This window comes from Hyperolius riggenbachi, chromosome 7 (assembly GCF_040937935.1).
Source record: "Hyperolius riggenbachi isolate aHypRig1 chromosome 7, aHypRig1.pri, whole genome shotgun sequence".
Classification (NCBI taxonomy): Eukaryota; Metazoa; Chordata; class Amphibia; order Anura; family Hyperoliidae; genus Hyperolius; species Hyperolius riggenbachi.
Window position 1 is genome coordinate 141,165,329 of NC_090652.1, and position 19,990 is coordinate 141,185,318.

Genomic DNA, 19,990 nt, shown 5'->3' on the forward strand with positions numbered 1-19,990 from the left:
TGTATTCCTGATTCAGCTACCTCTGTTGTTTTATAACAGGTAGAAACATACATTATATAATGTATATTTATTGTCCTTTATTTGTTGTCCAGCACTGTGTAATATGTTGGTGCTTTATAAATATCATAAATAATGTTAATATTGTGCTGTACAAATTGTTAGGGAGCAATATTTTTTTGCTCACTAATTCAGAAAATATTTTAACAGATAAATATGATATGCCAGCAGGTGCAAGACTAATCAAGGAAACAGGTCAAGTCAAATTGCTTATCTATGTCAATATGAGCTAAATGTTTATTTTAATCCAATTCTCTTATTTTAATCCAGCTGAGTCTAAAATATGTCACACAATATTAGTTTGTCAATTAATTTGAAACTATACAAATGACATGGAAAGCTTTTTAGCTATGTAGATTACTAAAAGTAGAATTTGTCTTTTAAGCTTTTAAAACAATTATAATGCTATGAACTATTCCCATGTGAATAACTTCCACCCCCATAATAAGAAATACATTATATAAAATTCAATATAACAAATATAAATACATTACCGTATATACTCGTGTATAAGCTGAATCCCCAACTGTTACCTTAAAAACTGGGAAAAAAATGATTGACTCGTGTATAATCTTGGGGTAGGGAGGTAGGGAATGCAGTGGCTACTGGTGAGTTTCCATAGACAAAATAAATGACAGAAGGATAAGCACAGGATGTACCAACTCGGGCCAGCCAGCTACAGTTTACTATCTATGATTGGCAGATGGCATGTACTGAGGTGAGGCCTAGCCACGTTGCTCTCACCTGTTGGCTGCTGCTGCCTGGGCCTTCTCCTGTATTTGGCTTCTTTCTTGGTGTCTGCCTTCCTCCTCTGCCCACCAAGCATCCTTGTAAACTGTCTGCCACAGTATTATTACCATGACGTCCTCTAGTGACCACACTAGAGGGCGTCATAGCAATGATACTGTGGCAGACAGTTTACGAGGATGCCTGGCGACGCGCAGTCTGCCAAGGTCCAGGCAGCTGACAGAGCGGAGAGAGTGGCGCGAGTGGGCAGAGGAGGAAGGGAGACACCAAGGAAGAAGCCAAATACAGGAGAAAACCCGGGCAGCAGCAGCCAGCAGGTGAGAGTAATGCGGCTAGGCCTCACCTCAGTACATGCCACTATCTGCCTATCAGGATGAGCTACGGCATTATAAGTCAGCGATACATGCCGCTCCGCTTCGGAGGCAGGATGGTGGCCCACAGCCCGCTCATCTACATGCATAACCACAGAAGTCACCACTCAGTAGTGATTTGTGTATAAGCTGAGACCCCCACTTTTGGGGGACCACTTTTTTGTCCCCCAAAACTCGGCTTATACACAAGTATAAATGGTACTTATGAAAATGTATATGCTTAACCAGTCCGACACCGACAGCAGACCATCCTTACCTGCTCCTGATGTCTGACTAAGTTCAACAAGAAACAGATGATCCATTTAAAAGACTGGAACGTGTTAAATGCTTATACTTTCTTGATAATGTCATCAAGTAAAATTCTACTATTGTTCAGAAAAAAAGTACGGTAATTCTTTCTGGGTGAGCTCCATAAATTTTAATGTTTTTAGCAATCACTATTTTTTTTAAATATTGTTTTAAGTGTGTATGTAAATACTAAAAGAGTCATTCTGCATTAATCACACAAACCAAAGCCTTCCTGTTGTTTACAGTTAATTACTCATGCAGAGACTTGGGAAATTTGAAGTTGGTCTGTACACCTAACAGTACATCAGTGGAAGTACCACTGCTATGGTCACACAGAAGTAAAATGTAATCTTTCTGTTGGTTTCAAATGGCTGGCTGAACATTGAAGAAATGTAAAGATTGTTTACTTTTAATAATTTTTTGTTGTTGTTAGTGATGGCTCAAACTTCTGATTTTAGGTTCGCGAACCTCAAACGCGAACTTCCGCAAAAGTTCACAAGATCACAAGAACATTAGCTCTCAAAAGAGCTGTTTTGGGGTGCTTTTTAGCAATAAGTATCAGCAAGGAGCAAGCTAACAAGCCTAACAACAGCCTAACTAAGCTTTCCCTATCTCGTCTCCAATGTCTCTCGCTTCTCTCCCTAATATCTGAGCAGACTGAGTGAGAACATGGCCGACGCTGCTGCCTTTTATAAAGGGTGCGGGGGGCTCCAGGAGGGAGTGTAGCCTGATTGGCTACCATGTGTCTGCTGACTGTGATGTAGAGGGTCAAAGTTTAGCCCAATGATGTAGTATAGAAGGCGGGTCGAACTCGCATAAAGTTTGCGTTCGATCGCGAACACGAACCACCGATGTTCGCGTGAATAAGTTTGCATGTGAACCATTCGGGCCATCTCTAGTTGTTGTTTTGTGCACACAAACCCCCAAGTAAATCACATTGGAACTTTTAAAATCAATGGGCTATTTCCATTTAAAAATAGAGAGTATTTCTTGTGCCTGTGTTAAAAAAAACAGACATCATATTTCTTTGTTTTCCATCCATCAAAAGGCCCTCAATGAGTATGTTATATGTTAATAAGATGTAACTTTTATTTCATTGCTTTTAAAATGCTTCTACAAAAAAATTATAAAAAGCAGCAGCACAGGATATGTCGGGAATTATTCAGCTTAATACTCAATGAGACAGGGGATGAGGGAAGCAGACAGATAATTCCTGGACAGGAGTGTTAATGCATAGTCCTTTGCATGTGCCACAACTCTATCTGTATTGCTTTAAAGAGACTCTGTAACAAAATTGTGAGCCTTATTTTTTCTATTCTATAAGTTCCTATACCTGTTCGGATGTGGTCTGTCTTACTGCAACCTTTTCTAGTTGCACTGTCTCTGTAACAAATCTTATCTTCTTTCCTCTGTCGTGTCTGTCGGCAAGAGGCTGGAATGTGTGGAATGTGCAGCACAGCTTGTCATTGGCAGAAGCTTACACACACCCTCCAAGCTCTGCATGAATCCACACAGTAAGCTGTTCTCAGCCTATGATACTCTGGTTAGAAGCCAGTCATTTGTTTGTAAACACTGCCTAAAACTGTTAATTACAAGCCAGGATTTCAGCAGGGAGTGACAGAAACAGCACAGAGGGGCCCAGGGGAACATAAGGAATAGAATGGTATGCTTTTTATTGTAAGAATATTAGAGTACAGATTCTCTTTAAAGTGAACCCAACTGAGGTGACATGTGACATGATGAGATAATCATGTGTACATACAGTGCAAAACATATCAATAGCCAGGCAGTTTTTCTTTTTTCTATTTTGCTGCCTGAAAGAGTTAATTTTGATGGTACCTTGCTGGGAATATAGTAAACATCACTGTTAAACAAATTACAGCCCAAAAAAATGTTACTTGCAGAATACAACTTCTGAGGCACAGGAGAGATATTTTAACTTTGGGACTCTTAACTGCTGTTGAGCAGAGACAAAAAACATTCAATCTCCTTTGTAAATGTTTAAATATAAAATACAACAATGGGATATCTAAACATTTTAATTTTTAGGAGTAGAAGGTCAGATCCAATTCATTAGCTCATCAATTAATTTTCACTTTAAAGTGGAGCTGTTAGCCATACTATCCCAGGAAAAAAATCTATATAAGTAGATACATACTTGCTTTACTTACATAACATATGTATCGCACTGTCTACATTTTGATTTTAGTGATTCTTCTATAGTAACATTTCCATTTTGTCTGTGTCTATCTTGAAGCCAATCCTGACATCACTTGCTCACTTACTCTGTAAGGGGAAAGTAAAGAAGAAAAAAAGAAAACGCAGCACGCCCTGCAACTTCCTTTGTGTGGCAGATGTACCAAATAAGAGCCAGGGAAACCGAGGAATGATTTTTTGGGAGAAGAAAATTAAGAGTGATTTTTAACTTTTAGATTGCCTGGTTAGCATCCTTATTACTTGTTTACCAGATAAAACTAAAGAATTGATTTTTGATTGATTTTATGCCCGACAGTTACTCTTTAAAGAAATCCCCTGAACATCACATCACAGCAAACTGCATAGTATACAGTACATCCCAGCAAGTGAAGCAGGGAGTTGTAAGTGAGTACAAAGTCTGGGGAGTGTCTGACTGTAAAGGTCTAATACATTCCTGGCACAAGATACCACCTATGAATGAAGCAGGGAATTGAAGATTTCCTGGCACCTGCATGTAACTTGGATATGTTGATAAAAATTACTCACCGCAGATATGTGCACATGGCTGCAATCACACAACCATGAATTTTCCCCACTGTGGCCTTATTTATATGATCTTGGTAAGGGTTGCAAACTTATGAGTAGCTAATAACGGACAATTTTATATAAATCCAACTAGGTTTTCTGGATCACTTGTGACCTCCAGAGTTTCAGTATTCTCTATCATTACAATTAATCCCAATGTAACCCAATGTCCTTCCAAGCCCCACTTTTACTAGCCTGAGTACTTTCGTCATACAATTACAGGTAACATTACATTACTGTGTGTTCTTACTGTATTACTTGTATCTACTTTACTACACAGGCATCTCATCCCCTCCAGGGATTATCTTGTACTTTGTACTATACCACATCTGTCATCATGAAAGTCCTATTTCTGCCACCTTGTTTCCCTTCCGTCCACAAGCACTTCTTCTTTTGTGTAGTCATTGGCAGATTTGCCTAGAGACTATAGAGACTAGTTCAGCGAAGGAAGCCATGTCAGGGTGCACTGACTTTAAAGGACAACTGTAGTGAGAAGAATATGGAGGCTGCCATATTATTTCCTTTTAAACTATACCAGTTGCCTGGCGGCCATGCTGATCTATTTGGCTGCAGTAGTGACTGAATCACACTAGAAACAAGCATGCAGCTAATCTTATCAGATCTGACAATAATGTCAGAAACACCATCTGCATATGCTTGTTCAGGGTCTATGGCTAAATGTATTCGCGGCAGAAGATCAGCAGGACAGCCATGCAACTGGTATTGCTTAAAAGGAAATATATATGGCAGTCTCCATATCCCTCTCATTACAGTTGTCCTTTAACCATATTTGTGGTTTTTATCACTGTCTACGGTGATGTGAAAAACTATTTGTCATCTTCCTGATTTCTTATTCTTTTGCAAGTTTGTCACACTTAAAAGTGTGAGGCCGGCAAGTGAGGCCTGCAGTTCTTTAGATGTTGTCCTGGGGTCTTTTGTGGCCTCTCGGATGAGTTTTCTCTGCGCTCTTGGGGTAATTTTGGTCGGCCGGCCACTCCTGGGAAGGTTCATCACTGTTCCATGTTTTGCCATTTGTGGATAATGGCTCTCACTGTGGTTCGCTGGAGTCCCAAAGCTTTATAACCTTTACCAGACTGATAGATCTCAATTACTTTTGTTCTCATTTGTTCCTGAATTTCTTTGGATCTTGGATGGTGTCTAGCTTTTGAGGTGCTTTTGGTCTACTTCTCTGTGTCAGATAGCTCCTATTTAAGTGATTTCTTGATTGAAACAGGTGTGGCAGTAATCAGGCCTGGGGGTGACTACAGAAATTGAACTCAGGTGTGATAAACTACAGTTAAGTTTTTGTTTTTTTTTACAAGGGGGGCAATCACTTTTTCACACAGGGCCATGTAGATTTGGAGTTTTTTTTTCTCACTAAATAATAAAAACCATAATTTAAAACTGCATTTTGTGTTCAATTATGTTATCTTTGACTAATAGTTAACGGTTTTTGATGAGCAGAAACATTTAAGTGTGACAAACATGAAATCAGGAAGGGGGCAAATAGTTTTTCACATCACTGTATGTTACAGTTTTCAGTATGCATGAATGTTAGCATGAATGTTAGCATGCTAAGGACTAATATAAACAAGAAAGCTGCCATTGTTGTGCTTCTTAGAATAGTAATATCAAAACAGTATTTTAAACAAAGTATTTCAATAACGAAGGATCATCAGCTTTTGATAAGTAAGAAAAAAAGATTGATCAGGTCTGAGCTTTAAAATGCACAGCCCTGACTGTGTACTTTTCTTTCTGTCCAGCCTACCCTCACTGCTGCTACCCATCAGCACTGAACTATTGGCTTAGAAGTATTGAAGTCATTTGTTTCTTGATGTGAAGAAGGAAACTGGGTTTATTAAGTTCTGATGAGATTTTGCTGGCCACCATCCATTCTGTATATTACTGTATATCTGCTGCCTTATATCCATCTTATGTTATGAGATGTCTTATTTTAGCTACTTTTGCATCATTAGGAAACTTTCTTTAAAAACTGTCAGGAAAGCATATAAATAGGAAATTTCTTGATCTCTAAAATGTACGGTAGTTTACTTTTCCCTTTTATTCGTCAGTGATGTTAGCTGCGTATTTTCAACTTCTTTTTATGCTCTTATCTGAAGAAAGCTTTTTTTTCTCAACGTCCTTGACAAAGAAAACAAAAAAAAAATTGCTTAATCTCTGCAATATGATTATTTTTATTTTGCCCCTTTATTCACTTTTGGCATATAAGATTATTTTTTCACTTCGAAGAACATTTGAAGACAGCTTTTTTTTCTACATTTTTATGAACACAAAGAAACAGAAATGCTTAACGTTATTTTGCTTCTTATGCTTCTTTTCAAAGTGGTGGTGTACTTACAATCAAGACTGCTTAAAATAAGTTAAAATGAGGCCCTGATCAATAATGAAATATACTTTCATTATGTATTTTACACATTTTTTTAGACATATACATACATTCAATAACATCAAAGAACCAGAACCCTTTCCCAAAACTATCTGCTCACATTATAGCAGGCTTACTGTCTAGTTGGCCATTGGCACTTTTTGCTATTGCAATGGTTTAAAGAGAATCTGTACTCTCAAATTCTTACAATAAAAAGCATACCATTCTATTTATTATGTTCTCCTGGGCCCCCCTTTGCCTTTTCCGCTGCTCCCCGCCGCGATCCTGGCTTTTAATCGCCAGTTTTAGGCAGTGTTTACAAACAAAAAACATGGCCGCTAATCAGGAAGTGATGTTTTTATGTATATATCATGTTACAGTATGCTACAAGTTTTCATTACATAGAGAATTATCTGCACTCCAGTCTGGATTTCTCACAGTTCTCAGCATGTGACAGGCAGCTCCCTTCCCCCTCAGAGAGCTCTGTCTGTGGGTAGTAAACAAAGCACACAGAGCCTGGAGGGGGCATGCGGGCGGCGTGCATAACTTCTCCCTATCACAGCAGAGGTAGCACATTCCTCCCTGGGTTGACAAAGCTTGACAAACAAAAGAAGATTAGATATATTATAGAGACAGCAACTAGAAAAGGCTGCAGTAATCCAGACCACATTAGAACAGGTATAGGAACTTATAGGATTAAAGAAATAAGGCTGAAAATGTTGTTACAGAGTATCTTTAATTAGTCCAGGCCACACTAATTACACAACACGAGCTACACTGTGATTGGTAATAACAGTTATTTTTATGCTAGGTTCATGAATCAGGGTCAAGGAGAGATAATTCATGAGATAAACAGATAAGAGAGATAATTCATGAGTTAATGTGTACCTTAACTGACATGTGGCAAGATAAACATGGGTACATATAGTACCAAGACTACTTAGAGCTAACCGGTGTTCACTTTAAAGAGTTAAAAAAGCAATGCTTTCATCTGTGCTAATGAGGCAGTTAAACAGCAGTCCGGCTATCCCAGATGTGCAGCTTCGGGCCTCTAGAGGCATTAAACAGGTCAAACAGCTTGCCCCAGCTGAATCATTACTCACATACCCACAGCTGGAAACCAGACACCAAATTCCGATTAGTATGCTGTTTCATTACCTGCAGATTCGCTATGTTTGGCAGTAATAATAATAATAATGGCAGTATTTGTATAGCGCCTTTCTCCTGTCGGACTCAAAGCGCTTGCGAGGCAGCCACTAGAGCGCACTCAGTAGGCAGTAGCAGTGTTAGGGAGTCTTGCCCAAGAAACTCCTTACTGAACACGTGCCGGCTTACTGAACAGGCAGAGCCAAGATTTGAACCCAGGTCTCCTGTGTCAGAGGACTGAACAATTTCAGGGACAATTGAATTGCACAATTTTTGTCAGAGATCACGATTTCGATTTGATTCACAATTTTTTAGGTAGCCAAGCATAGGTTCTCCCATGACCTGTGTAAGAAGGGAAGCGGCGGCATCTGTGTGATGTCGCTGGCCTGGCACAGTGGGTTAACAACTTTGAGGAGGCAGTGAGTGTAGCTGCAGTGCAGACAGAGCATGTATGTGGGCGGTAGCGGCAGAGCCGCTGTATGTCACTGGGCTGAACACTATGTGGACTGTGGAGCTTGTGAGTGTCGCATATGAGGGCGGCAAGGGGTGGATCCGTTTAGAGCAGCCTCACAGCTTCCTACTGGCTCTACTTTTTATGACGGTGATGGTCGGTGGAGCCATATTGAGTGGGCAGCTTCTGCCACTCACTATATCCTCTTCTAGAATGACGATGGCAGCGGTAGGCGGAGCTGTATGGAGCAGCACAGCTTCTGCCAATCACTGGATCCTCTTCTCGAATGACGATGGCGGTGGTAGGCGAAGCCGTATGGAGTAGCACAGCGGGCGCCGGGAAAAACCGCAGCTAGTGACAATCACTTGAACGTCTTGACAGGTATCGTGCTTTCTATGCAAAACCGCAAAACCGTTCAGCTCTACTTGGCAGGCTCAATTTCCTGGCTCTAGGTCATGGGAATCAGACCCATTGGAGAGTCTGCTCCTGTGGGACCACCTTGACAGCCCCGTCTAAAATTTATGCTAGACTGCTCCCCTGATCCACTCCTACACTGGATAAGGCAAGGGCAAAATGGGAGATTGATGTGGGTTCCCTCTCAGATTATGAATGGGGGGATGTGAGCAATATGCCTGAGTAATATGTCAGAATCTTATATATGTATGCTAAGAAGGAATTATTTCATAAGTGGATCTCCGATTAACACCCCCTCCGAAATTCTTTGGGTAAAGAGGATCAATAGAGCTATGGGCCCATATGCAATTCAATATTTCTCCTAAGTTTTCTCCTAGGTGATAATTTTTATCTTCTCTTTAAGTTACCTTTTCAGCATTTCACAATAAAAAAGTAGTACTATCAAAATTATTTTTTATATTTTCTTACTTGCTTGGGGCTTAAAAGACATTTTATTGACAATGTGTGAAAATCTCAACTTGGAGAAAACGAAGGAGAAAAAGTGAATTGCATATGGGCCCTGGTGTGATATAAACTGACATATATGAACAGAAAATGCCCTCAAAAATTTGACAAGGACTGGCTCCAATGGTCTGAATACTCTACCTCTCATGATTTAACAACCCACACATGATGCATTTGTTCTACTTATGGCAGACTTTGTTAACCCTCATAGTGTCCTGCTGGTTTCATTCTAGTGGTCATACAATGCACACTTGGGATGGGTCTGGGATTGAGAGGGGTTGGGATTAGGGTGGGGGGCGGTGGGTGTTTCGTGGCTAGTTGCACTGTTGTATTTTATGAACAACTCAATAAAATTCAACTGTTAAAAAAAAACAGCAGTCTGCTGCAGTCCAGCTCTCCTAAAAAGTATGTAAGAACACAACTGTCTTCACAGCAACAGAAATAAACACTTCGTGCTGAAAACTTCAAATGCTTGTTACGGTAGTTCTCTCTCCTGGGAGAAGAATGATCCAGATTCCACCTCATACTCTCTAAGGCTACGTTGCGGATGTGATTTCTCAGTCTAAGGCCTCTTTTCCACGGGCAGTTGATAGGCAGTGAAAAGCCTCTCGAACTCTCACAACTGCTTGCTGCTGCCTAGCAACTGCTCACTGCTGTCTGGTACCTGCTCACTGCTGCCTGGCAACTGCTTATGGAAAAGAGACTTAAGAAAGTCGATAGGCGTGCATGTAGCATGAAATTGCATGACGCATCCGATGCATGACGCATCCGAATCTCATAGTTGTGCAGGGCACCATACAAATACAGGGGATGTACTGTGATCTAGCTTTTTACACCATTACATATCCAGCTTGGTATTAATGATATTAGATTTAACAGCCTTGTGGGGACATCCCGAATACAGTCATTCCTTAGTTTGAGTGATATTTGACTTTGGATCAGTGATTACAGTTTGCCATTTTCTTTCCAAAATTGCTCCAGTAACTCTTACACTTTATTACAGTGAATAATTAACCATTTTTTAATTTACATTGATCAACTGTGTTGTGCACTATCAACAGTGTTGCATTGGTTACTACCAGCAAATAGGCATACACATCTCTCTGCCCAAAATATTGCACTAAATTTTATATATCAGCCATTTTGTTCATTCTGGTTAAACTAGTGTAGTGCAGCCAGAACATTTTAACACACTGCAATCAAATTATTGTCCTGTATTGGTAAGGAGACCGGGCAAATAAATAGGAATAGAAGACCAGGGAAGAGAATCTTTCAATCTTCCACCAAGGCTCCTCCTTGATCATGAATCTGAAAACTTGGCAACTGAGGAGACCTAGCAACTGCATCTTTGGATCTCCAACTGGGCTCCCTATTGGTTCAGCAGTAGACCAATGGGGGCGTTTCCAACTGTAGTGCCAGTAGCTGCTGTCCCATAATGGAGTTTCTAAAGACAGTCTAGTATTCAAAACGTTTAGGACCCAACGTTTATGGCAGCAAAATTGTATTTATTGACCAAAGTGGTCATTAACACGAGGGAAAAAAATCTTAAAATTAACATATTTAAATTAAGATATTTGTGCCACTGTACAGTGCCAACACAATATGCACATGGTCTGCATGCAAATCTGCAAGGTAGATGAAGAAGTTGAAGCTGATTCTGGATCCAAAAAGCAGCTTTGTGGGAGCAAGCACAACTTGCCCCTTGAGTTTCTCCCAGATTACCTTTCATGTTTCATGCACCATTTTAGCAATCGTCATCTAGCCAATCCTGAAGGTATAATGCAGTGAAGCCAAACTTTTACCTGTAGTAAGAAAACTTGCAGAAATTCATTCACACTAAATGGCAATCTAGTTATAAATTATAATTACAACTGGGTATTCACCTCAAAGTCAACAGCAAATGTATGTCAACTAAGATGGGGAAAGGAGGAGGTTTGGTACTGTTTAAGAAGAAGCATGTTATAAAGATTGTCTAAGGTACTCATGTTGTTTTTCTAGAATTTGTCAGGGTTTTTATAAGAGATTCAGAAGAAAATCCAGCCTGTGGGAGGAGGTGAATGTTTGCTGGGTCATCAGGGGAACCCCCCAGTACCACCTGTGAACTCTTCTTCTACTGGCTTTTAACCTTCTGTGCAGTAGAAGGCACTTCAAGTAAAAATTGGATGGATTTATGTTACCCATATATCTATAGTCTGTAGAGTTCAACAAACCACCTGGTTTAGCCCCCTGACAAACCCTCTCAAGCATATTAAAATTACTAAAACAAAAGCATAGAAAACCATGTATAAATGCTACACAACTACAGTATTCAGTAATCCGTCACTGTGAATTAAGACCTTCTTCAGACCACATCCCATTTTCCCACTTTACCACATTGCAGAAACACAATAGTCCTGACAACCCATGTTAATCAAGATGAGTGTATGACGATGGTTCCTGTAGGTGTTGTTAACCCAGGGGAAAATAGAAGGTGAGACCAGGAGCCCAATAGTGCAGCCTCATTGTAATTGGTTATGGACATAATAAATGCTGTGATATATACTCATAAAGGTAGGTTGCAGCAACTTGCAACCACTGTTATAACTTGCGGGAAAATAACTGTCCCAGCTCTATTCTCCAGACTCTGTTCACAGGAACTGTATGAAGTTCATTAGGAAATTTTAAAACTAAAACCTCCCAAGGGAGGTCTACAACTAATCAAATTAACAGAGATTGAGGCAAGTATGTATGAGGAGAGGCAAATCATTACCTCTCCAGAAGAATCAAACCAGCATTACTGGAAATAGTTTTTATTCAATCACAAATAGCAAGACAGTGCGTTTCATGGCTACGTGCCCACTTCTTCAGGTCAGTTCAAAAGTCAACAAGTCCTTTTTGAACAGCTGTAGATAGAGAGGCACTTACGCTTACTACAGCTGTTCAAAAAGGCACCTATTGCCTTTTGAACTGACCTGAGGAAGCGGGCAAGTACCCCTGAAATGCTGTGTTTTGCAATTTGTGCCTGAGTAAAAACTATTTATAGTAGTATTTATAGTAATACTGTTTTCAGTCTTCTGGAGAGGTTAGAATTTGCTTCTCCTCATAGATACTTGTTATATTTAGTTTATACATACACCGGGCAACTCCATCCCTGTTAATTTTATATGTTAATCAAGGTTCTTGTTCATACCTAATGCATTTTCATGTGTAGAATATTGGGGGCTTCCTGTTGCTCTCCAGATACTGTACACATTTTCCTTTCCTATTCATTGTATTTTATATGAACAAGTATGTTCCAAAGCTTACAAATGCACTTGAAATCGTGGCAAAAAAGGCTTGTGAAAATACTTTTTTTTTCTTGATTGACTAATAAGAAAGTAACCTAAGACAAGTTACCAGCATGTGTGACTATGTGACTTGGCTTGGGTCCCTAGGGGCACTGTATAATGCATCAGCAGAACAGATTTAAATATACTTCAGGAGACATACAGTTTTACAGTGACTATGGGGCAATCTTCCCACTTGTCTTTTATTTGCATGTTGAGAGACGTGATATTCTCCCAACTAACACCTGCATGGTAGTCTTCATTGCTGTTAACCAGATCACAGATGGCTTCACGTTGTCTCAATAGTGAATATTTTGACCGTTTGCTACAGTCTTGTATACCTTGCCACCATCGCTGTCCAAAACTACCACCTGGATGTAAGAAACCTTGTGCAGGTCCTGGTAAGCAATTCATTTTGTTAATTACTCTATCCTTTGTGTTTGATGCAAGTGCTTTTTACTTATACCCAACAATGCATAATATTTCTAAACTGGACCATGGTGAAAAAAGAAAAGTTTGTTTATTGCCAGTAAAACATTTGTGAACTATTTTATATAAGGGCATTTTTATTCCAGGGAAAGAGGATTTAAACATATCGTAATATTAGGACATACCTAAATAGAAAGGCAACAATAGTATTGCTGAATGTATATAAAATATTTGTTCTTTCCAGCATTGTGAGAATGGGCAGCACGGTGGTGTAGTGGTTAGCTCTCTCGCCTTGCAGCGCTGGGTCCCTGGTTCGAATCCCAGCCAGGGCACTATCTGCAAAGAGTTTGTATGTTCTCTCCGTGTCTGCGTGGGTTTCCTCCGGGCACTCCGGTTTCCTCCCACATTTCAAAAACATACAGATAAGTTAATTGGCTCCCTCTAAAAAATTGGCCCTAGACTACAGTACTTACACTACATAATATAGACATATGGCAATGGTAGGGATTAGATTGTGAGTTCCTTTGAGGGACAGTTAGTGACAAGACAATATATATATATACACTGTACAGCGCTGCGTAATATGTCGGCGCTATATAAATACTAAATAATAATAATAATAATAAATAATAATCTGGAGGGAAATATTTCTCAGAGCTCATAGGGTTTTGGAGTTGCCGAGTACAGACATCAGAGAGCTGCTAGATGTGTAGGCACCAACAAACATCAAAAGATCTTTACGCCTGCAGGACAGTTGAAAAAAATGAAACTAGAGGTAAAGCAAGTGATGTGCCTTTGGAAAAAGAAGTGGAATGGGATACAACAGGGGTCTGACTGACAACCAGAGTCTCATCTGAGAGTTCACTGCCCTTTGAAATGGTGCATGTTGTAATAGGAGAAAGGGGTGGAGTAACTGAACTTTCATTAGGGCTCTTTCACATTAGGGCAGATTTTCTGCGTTTCAACGCAAAGGGTAAAGTTTGCATTACCCAAGGTGAAATGAAAGTCCATATACTTTCATTTTAGCTTTCACATATAACGCAGCCTTTTTGTGCATTGCGTTACACTGCACCCAGGTGCAGTTTTTCGGCCGACGCTAGCTTTATGCGTTACAATGTTAGTCAATGTAAAACGCACGCTATGCGCGTTTTTAATCCGTTAACGCAGGCAATCGGTCCCAGAATGCAACAGAGGAACAATGTAGAAAGTTGAAAACTAAAAGAAAAAAAAATTACCTGCGTTTTTCTATGTGCTGCAACGCATTGAAAACGGATTAAAAACGCACACTCACTGCACTGCAATGCATATCAAAACGCATTAAAACGCATACAACAAAACGTATGCTTTGAGCGTTCTCCAACGCAAGCTCTGATGTAAAAGAGCCCTAATGGAAGGTCACTAGTAACATGGTTCATCAAAAAGTGTAACAAGCAATGTAGTAAAGCAGCCTAACTTTACACCTGCAGTGTGTGGCTTACATATACTTGCTAAGGTTATGAAGGTGCAAAAGAGCATAAAAGCATCTATGAAGCTGGCCTTACTATAGGCAGGCATGTCCAAAGTCCGGTCTGTGGGGCCAAATGCGGCCCATCAAGCCTTTTCTGGTGCCCCCCACCCGAAGCTCTCTACAGTTGTTAATTCCATGTGGCCCGCAGGTCATAGCTGCAGCGCTGCATGCAGGAACCACCTTATGTTGCCGCTCTGCCTCCACCTTTGCTCGCCTGTAGGTTATCAGCCACCACTGTAGCAGTAGCAGCCACTAATTAGCAGTTGCCACTGTCTGTGCTAACTGCACATGGTATATGGGTTATAACCCATGTAAATGTTTAATTTGCCAAAATGTCACAGGCATCGTACCTAATGGCAATCACCAAAAAAGTTTGGACACCCTTGCTATAGGTAGAGGAGGAGACATGCTATATTTGGCACTATATAAATAAATAAAAAATAATTTTACTGACAATTATTTCATATTTTTGCAAATGCTCACATTCTTCCTTAACCACTTTGAAACCCTTGCTACGCTTATCTACTCCCCACAAAACTTCACCTGAAGCTCAGGGGAGTAGATAGGCGTACTTGTGGTTAACAGTGTGCTGTGTGCCCAATAAGCTATCTGATTATGTATATAGGGTATCATTTTAACCGTGACAAGTGAGAGAATAGATTTTGTGTTGTTTGATAACTGAGGGCTAAGTCATGTGATTTTTTTTTACTGGAAAACTGAATGAAAAGCAATAAAACTGTTATTTTCATGTACTCTATACCCCCAAATAAATACTTGTAAAAAAAACAAAACAAAAGTGACAGCATTGAAAAGAGAATACATAGTTACCCTAGGGACTTAGCTTTTAAAATATGTATGCCATGAGAGTGTATTACTGTTAATCATGAAGATAAGGGCTTTTAATTACTGATAGAGTACAATGAGAAAACAAAAAACACAAACCAGAAACTAATATATTATCGCCATACATTGTACTAGGAACATTATTTAAATGTTGAGATAACCAGGACAAATTAGCAAATACAATGTGTGGGTTTTACCTATGGTAACATTGTTTATTTGAAATCTATAGTGGATGGAAATGGAGAAATAGTGTATTTTTTCTTTTTTTTTTTCTTATTTTTCCCTTTAACCAGTTCACCCCCAAGGGTTTTTATCCTAACGGACCAGAGCAATTTTCAGTTGTCAGCGCTCCTCCCTTTTATTCCCTAATAACTTTATTACTACTTATCACAAGAAAATGATCTATACCTCGTTTTTTTCGCCACCAATTAGGCTTTCTGTGGATAGTACATTTTGCTAAGAATTTTTTTATTCTAAATGCATTTTAATGAGAAAAACAGAAAAAAAAAGAAAAAAAATCATTATTTCTCAGTGTTCAGCCTTTATAGTTTTAAAATTAAACATTCTCCTGTGGATAAAACAAACACGTTTTATTTGCCCAGTGGTCCCGATAATTAAACCGTTTAGATTATGTCCCTACCACAATGTATGGCGACAGTATATTATTTTGAAATATAAGTGGTTATTTTTCTGTTTGTTCTGGCCATAATTACAAGCCCCTATGTAATAAATTAAAATTAATTTTCCCCCATAAAATATAGAATAAAAAAAGCTCCCTAAGGCAACTATTTTTTTTTTTTTTAAGCTGATTTTTTTTTTACAAGTGTTTTTTTTGGGGGGGAGGGTTGGAAGTGTAATTTTATTAATGATGTGTATATACTTGAAAATGTATGTATTTTGTAGGTGTAATATACTTTTTGGCCACAAGATGGCGCTGGTGAACACTCATAGGACGTGTTCACTTTTTTTTTTTTTTTTTTTTTTACACACTTTATTAAACTGTTACATTTCCTGTTTATGTGAATGGACGTAGCCGCTGTTCGCGGTCACGTCCATTCACTCCAGGCACTGCGATTGGGTAGAGGACTGTTCAGTCCTCTTCCCCAATCGCCCAGCACGGGATCCCGACGGTAATGGCGGCGGTAGCGGCGGACACACGGCGGTAGCAGCGGCGGGAATGCGCGACGTATTAAAACGTCATGTTGCTGTTAATAGCGGTAAGCATGACGTTTTAATACGTTAGGATGGCGGTAAATGGTTAAAATGCACAGATAATAACATAATTACTAAAAGCAAATATCACCCTCACAAAGCATAATTCGTGGCAAAAAAACAAGATATAGATCATTTACATCTGATGAGTAGCAATAAAGTTGTTGGTGAATGAATGGGAGGAGCGCTGAAATGTGAAAATTGCTCTGGTTTTTGGTGCTAAAGTGGTTAAACCAGATGAAAGCTTAAAGAGGCACTGTATTGCAGTAAAGCTGCCGCCACCTGTGATGCGTTTCAGATACTGTAGTACAAATACTGACTAAACAATTTATATATAAATATTGTAAAATAAATAAGCAACTTTATTCATTACGTTAGTTTCACAAAAGTTCCTCTTTCAGATGGTGTGTTGACCACCATTTCAGATCAGTGTATGAACTTACACTGCTGCACCTGATTGGTCCATTTTTATCTGTATCTGGCTTTACATTCAGCTTGCCGGTAATACAATAGACTATTTTCTCTGTGATTGATTTGTATCATCTTCGAATCTGCTGCAGAATTTGAATAAAAAAAATATTTTTTTTAGGAGTCCCTTATCTTTTTAGTTCATAATGATATGATTTAAAAAGCTTCAGAATATGCGTGTGTACTTGCCTTATATTATATACAGTATACATTTTGATGTTCTCATTGTTCTATTTTAATGTGAATGTACAGTAGCAACTTTAGACATTTGACAATACAGACATGAATATACATGATTATATGTTTGTCAGTGGGTGTCCAACGTTTTAACAGCTGAGAGCAGAGCAAGTCCACAAGGAACCAGAGTGGATGGAATGATCTACTATTATTTAAAATACAATGGAGACGTGATTCAATACACTTTTCTACCTAGTTTTCTTACAGGAGACATTTTTAAGTATTTTCAATAAAATACCTCTTTACTTTTTCAGTTCCCAGTAATAAATAATAAATACCCCCCTCAAAATGTGCTTTGTTATGTTAGTTTTGATATTTGTAGAGGTAACTAATGCTGATTACCCCAACCCTAACTGCACACTCTATTTTGAACCTCCCTTACGTGGATCTTCATTTCTTATACTGTTATATATAGGGTGATGTTCACAACGTTTGTTTAAAGAGGAACTTAAGTGAAAAGGGGAAAAAATAAATCAATACATTGCAAAGTGAGAAGTTAATAAATACAAGAGAGATCAAGAAAGGACTGTTATTCACCATGTAGTTTGTTAATATTGTTTGATCCACAATCAGCCTGCAGGTAATCATCTGTACTACTGGCAGACAGCATCAACTGCCATTATCTATAGCCACAACCATGCAATGCTAACCACTATAACTAACCACTATAACCACAATTCCTAACAATGCAATAGGCTAAAAGGTTGTGTGTATATATATATATATATATATATATATATATATATATATATATATATATATATGCACAAAGGGAGATACTGGTAGCATGGCAGTTGTAAATAGCTGTTATTTCCCACAATGCAACAAGGCTAACTCAGTGTGAGGTCCTGACATAACACTGTGGGAGGGGTTCCACCACAATATCAGCCATACAGAAATCCCTGATGATCTATTCCAGAAAAGGTGAAATTTCTCATGGGAAAAGGGGTATCATCTACTGATTGGGATGAAGGTCAATCCTTGGATACAGTTCCTCTTTAAGTCCATGACTTCAGATGGCCACCTATTTGTAGCTGGTAGAAGTCTGATGGTCTAAGAACGCAATGCAACCAGCAGAGGAAGCAAAGAGCTACAGGTAAACAGTTGTCCAGAAGGTTTGCAGCTGGCCACGCATATGCACAACAGTCTAGGTGCACAGTGCCATCAGCACTCCTAACAATAAGTGGTCAGGACTTGCATCTGGGAGAGACAGGTCAGGGTAAATGCTGAGGTCCACAGCTCCAATGCTATTCATTTTCCATTACTTCCATTGGCTGACTTCATTTAATTAAAATTATCATAATAAATCTTAATTCTTAACTTGTAATTCGTGTCATAGTGTGAACCAGGCCTAAGTGCTCCTGGAGACTGGCCCAAATTTGTAATACAGCCTCATGTTCTTGGACTAACAGCAATGGTATTAGCAAAGTCCTGGAAACTTACTGCTCAACCATTGACACCCCCCACAATTGGAGACTGGACCAGGCAAGCCAGAACCTCCAGTAGCAACAGTGAATGGACTGCTCAACCAGATGAGATAAAAGCACTCGGGAACTTCTTTGAAGATCAAGACATCACATAGAAAGCTGATGCGTATTGGGCAGTAGTAAGCCCTTAGTCATAACTAAATGGGACTTCTAGTTAAATGGTACTACTCCATTTATCTAGGCTTTAAAGAAAATCTGAATGGAAAATAAACTCAAGAGATAATTGCATCTGTAGTAGCAAAGGTATATTGAACTGTCCTGGTGCTTCATATTATTATTTCATAGTAATTGGTGAAATGTAGACTATGAAATGTGCTCATGTCAGTGTAAGTAAGAAAGTGAGAAAAATAAATAAATAGCTTTGAGCCTGAACTCTGTAGTTATCAGTGATTATTTTCAGGAGAGCTGTGGCTGAATTCAACTTGCTGTTTGACTGCCTTGTTTGCATAGATAGCAACACAGTTATTTTAACACTTGTGAAAAAAAAAAACTAGAAAGGGGCTGCAGACAATTTAGTTACTAGTAGGATTAGCACTACATCTACCCATGTTTATCTCATTATGTCACATGTCAGTTCAGGTACACTTTAAAAGCTTCAGCGGAAGGTCTAGTCATGACTGATTCACTTCCAACACATTGGCTTGAAAGAAGTGGCAAGAGAAAGCCTTAAATCATAATTAGGGTCTGTGCTGTATGTTACAATGATTTTTTATGTTGTTTTTCATAGAGTCAACAGAGCCCACACTGCTGTATAAAGAGGTCCCGCCCACAAGTGTTGGGATCACACATGAAAATAAAGGTAATAAGGAACATGAAAAACATGTATCCAGTATGTCAGAGTGGGGGTTTCATTCCCACTTGGGCATATACTTAATTACCTGCCTGAAAGGTATGGAGAGTGAGGCTGCCTTGAACCTAGGTTCTCAACATCCCCAAGGGATACTACTGTTAGGCTCAGAGGGGTATGTGAACTTGTTGTAATCAATTCATTTAGGTGAGTTTTAAATCCAATTCATTATTTTTAGCTTATTAAAACATGTGAATGGACAGCATTATGGAAAACCCCTAACAAATATACAGTGTATGTGTCAAGAGGTACATGAGATATTTTTACCCACAACAGAGGGTACTTGGTAGACACTGTCATTTATGCTTGAAGCACAGGATACAATTTCCCATCCGACTGGCGGGAATCGGGCGATAATTTCTGACATGTTCAATCTGTTTCCGATTGAGAAAGAGATCGATTTTGTGAAGTTATCATCAGAAAATGTATCCCTTTATCAATCGGGAGCAGTTTAGACATGTACACATGGTACAGCTTCCTGTCCGTTCACCTGTCTATCAGACAGGAAAT

At 39.1% G+C, this 19,990-nt stretch overlaps 1 protein-coding gene across 1 annotated transcript in view; it reads left to right on the forward strand.

Moving 5' to 3' along the window:
• The first annotated feature begins 983 nt into the window (after window positions 1–983).
• The window catches only part of TNFRSF17 (TNF receptor superfamily member 17), a 36,876-nt gene continuing 17,869 nt past the window's right edge, over window positions 984–19,990 (forward strand). The window contains exons 1-5 of the mRNA XM_068247328.1: window positions 984–1,121; window positions 10,736–10,919; window positions 11,144–11,198; window positions 12,757–12,851; window positions 19,361–19,432. Coding sequence (XP_068103429.1) covers window positions 984–1,121; window positions 10,736–10,919; window positions 11,144–11,198; window positions 12,757–12,851; window positions 19,361–19,432 — 544 coding nt within the window. The remainder of the gene's footprint in view (window positions 1,122–10,735; window positions 10,920–11,143; window positions 11,199–12,756; window positions 12,852–19,360; window positions 19,433–19,990) is intronic.